A 2485-nucleotide genomic window follows, 5' to 3' on the forward strand; every position below is an offset into this window, starting at 1 on the left:
TTTCCATTACCAGACGCATAACAAAAGCAATATAATGCAGCAAAACAAACATGACATTATTGCAGGAGCGAGATATATAGGCTCATAATTGACACATCACATCAACTTAAGAAATAAAAACAAGACATTAACACGCCAAAACAAAAGCCAATATGCAAATTAAAGATAACTTGGATGTCATGGAATGCAGCTTAGAAACCAGAAGTCCAATAGACTGTGACGGTCACATAGTTTCCATCTTTTCCATCGACACGCTTGAAGGATGTATCTGGTATTTTGTCTGGGACTGGGAACTCTACTGTCCCATTTGCAATCTCATCATCAGCAGAGATTGGGTCATGATCATACAAACGCGCAGAAACTTTAAGAGAGCTGCTCAATGGCACTGCAATCACAGATCTCAACAATGGAATAGTTTGCCAACGCCTTACTTCAACGTAGTCATTTGATGATCTTTTGAACAACAAACAAGTCGCATCATCAGAACCCTGGTCCCAATTGTTGTAGTAAGCAGAAGCCTGGCCATAAACCTCCACGTCATATTCCCCTCCTTCTTCAACTGAAATGGTCACCCTGGCAGCCACAGCATTTCGCAGCACCGCATAATTGACAGTCACCGAACCTCGGCTGCTGTCTAGTTTCTTAGCTATGAGTTTGTCATACACATGGCCAATGTTAGCAGCATCCCACGAAATATCTTCATTCATGATTGCATCGTCAGCAGATACGATGTCCTTATCAGTGAGAAGCAACTTGATGTTAACATTCCCGAAGGCTGAAACAGATTCAGGCGGTCCAATTAAGGTAACATTTTGGCCAGGACTAATGGATTCATAGTTGCCCCTTGTACGGTTGTAGATGAACCGTGTATACAATCCATCGTCGATTGTAATTGTGCCATAGAGTTGCCCAGGATCCTCACTATCTATGTTGTTCATGCGCACCGAGAAGACCTGCAAAAGCGGTATCCCTAAAAAGCATTGTTCTTCTTCAGAGGCCATGCGTGGGAGCCTTTTTGGTCCACTTCCAATGAAGCAAAGACCTAACAAGATGCCAAGTATTTCCAAAGCCTCAGCAAGAGTTCTTATCTGTCTGTTATTTGGTGGAATTCTTATGTTGTTTGGCAGGAGATGAAACCTTTCCTGTGGGTAAGCATCAGCACGCAACAATGCTGCAGACAAACGATACCAACTGCGAACGAGGTCAATAATCCAAGGCTGGATTGTGCCTTCCGTGTTACGATTAGTGTCAGACGAGTTGTGAAAATTTTCGGCCATGTAGTCAAATACTGGAATGAGTCTGGTTGCTTCACAAAACATCATAATCACAACGATCAGGCTGCGTGCCCTCGCCTCCCAGTTCGTGGTTCCAGCAAGTTGATTAATAGCATAGACAAGGTTGTGGAAGCCAACTCTGGTATTTAACAAGCTTTGATGAGCAACTCTTTCCAAACCTTCGTAACTACCATCGAAACCTAGGAACTGCGTCCCAGATTCTGTAATTAGATGCACGAGTTGCTGATTTTCGTCGTGGTTGTCGAGCTCTAACCACTGTCCGCTTTCCATCTGGTAGCCAAGCAAGTAGAGGTTGTCCATTCGAAGCCTGAACCTCACGGAATGATCATTGGTTCGTAAAACCAAATCAAAGAATCGATTGGGTGGGTTCTGCTGAACAGCAAGAGCAGGACGATTGTGAGATGATCTCACTCCAAGTTGTGTGCGCAGGTTCTGAATGAAATTACGATAGCCTCCTCTGGTGCTAGTCTCAATGTTGATCTCCACAGTGAACTCCACACCCATCGTACGTGTGATGATATGGAGGATTAGCTTTCACTGCAATATAACTCACGGCAAGCAGATACAACAAAGACACGTCAGTAATAGTCCTCGTCAGAATAAGTTGTTAAAAGAGAAGAAATAGTGAAAAGAAAAGAACATGAGAAAGAGAGACATAATTGACCTATTTTGCAAAAATCACAACGACGGAAAAGCTGCTATTTTGCTGAGGGGAAGGAATTAATATGTTGTGTGTTGATATCTGTGATGGCATAGGTGAGCGTGCTTGTGTCTATTTATATAGATGCGGATGGCAAAACCGTAGATACCTCCGATTTGTATGTGCAAACAAAACATATGTGATTCACCGAATTCAATCAAATAATCATTACTTGAATGCACAGTGCAGTGTGATCAATCGTAAACGACAATCTTTTGTGCTTATTGGATTCCTTTATTCAAGTTTATATTCCACGTTTTTGTACCCTAACAGATATGATAGATTTTGCTTTTTGCAATCTAGAAGTACTTGTCACACGGACAATGCCCACGTGTTCTCTCATGCCTGGCCGTTGTTGGCCTTTCACATGAAAAGCTACCACTTGACGATAATAACTAGGGCTCCTTTTGTCTTGATAGGACAAATGCATTTCATTTATTGCTAATTCACGTCTTTGTTATGTTATTGCTTTGATTATACGACGTCCTTC

The 2485-nt window shown here is 42.2% G+C and overlaps 1 protein-coding gene across 1 annotated transcript; it reads right to left on the bottom strand.

Annotated features, from left to right (window-relative positions):
- LOC129295743 (uncharacterized) lies at positions 1 to 2044 on the bottom strand. The gene is made up of 2 exons (XM_054934298.1): positions 1960 to 2044; positions 1 to 1832 (listed from the first exon to the last, which is right to left on the bottom strand). Exon 2 carries the CDS (start codon positions 1797 to 1799, stop codon positions 192 to 194), a length of 1608 nt encoding a protein of 535 aa, XP_054790273.1. The 5' UTR covers positions 1800 to 1832; positions 1960 to 2044; the 3' UTR covers positions 1 to 191.
- Between the last annotated feature and the right edge of the window lie 441 nt (positions 2045 to 2485).

This window comes from Prosopis cineraria, unplaced genomic scaffold (assembly GCF_029017545.1).
Source record: "Prosopis cineraria cultivar Desert tree isolate PC_DT_omini unplaced genomic scaffold, ASM2901754v1 PC180, whole genome shotgun sequence".
NCBI classification, from domain to species: domain Eukaryota; kingdom Viridiplantae; phylum Streptophyta; class Magnoliopsida; order Fabales; family Fabaceae; genus Prosopis; species Prosopis cineraria.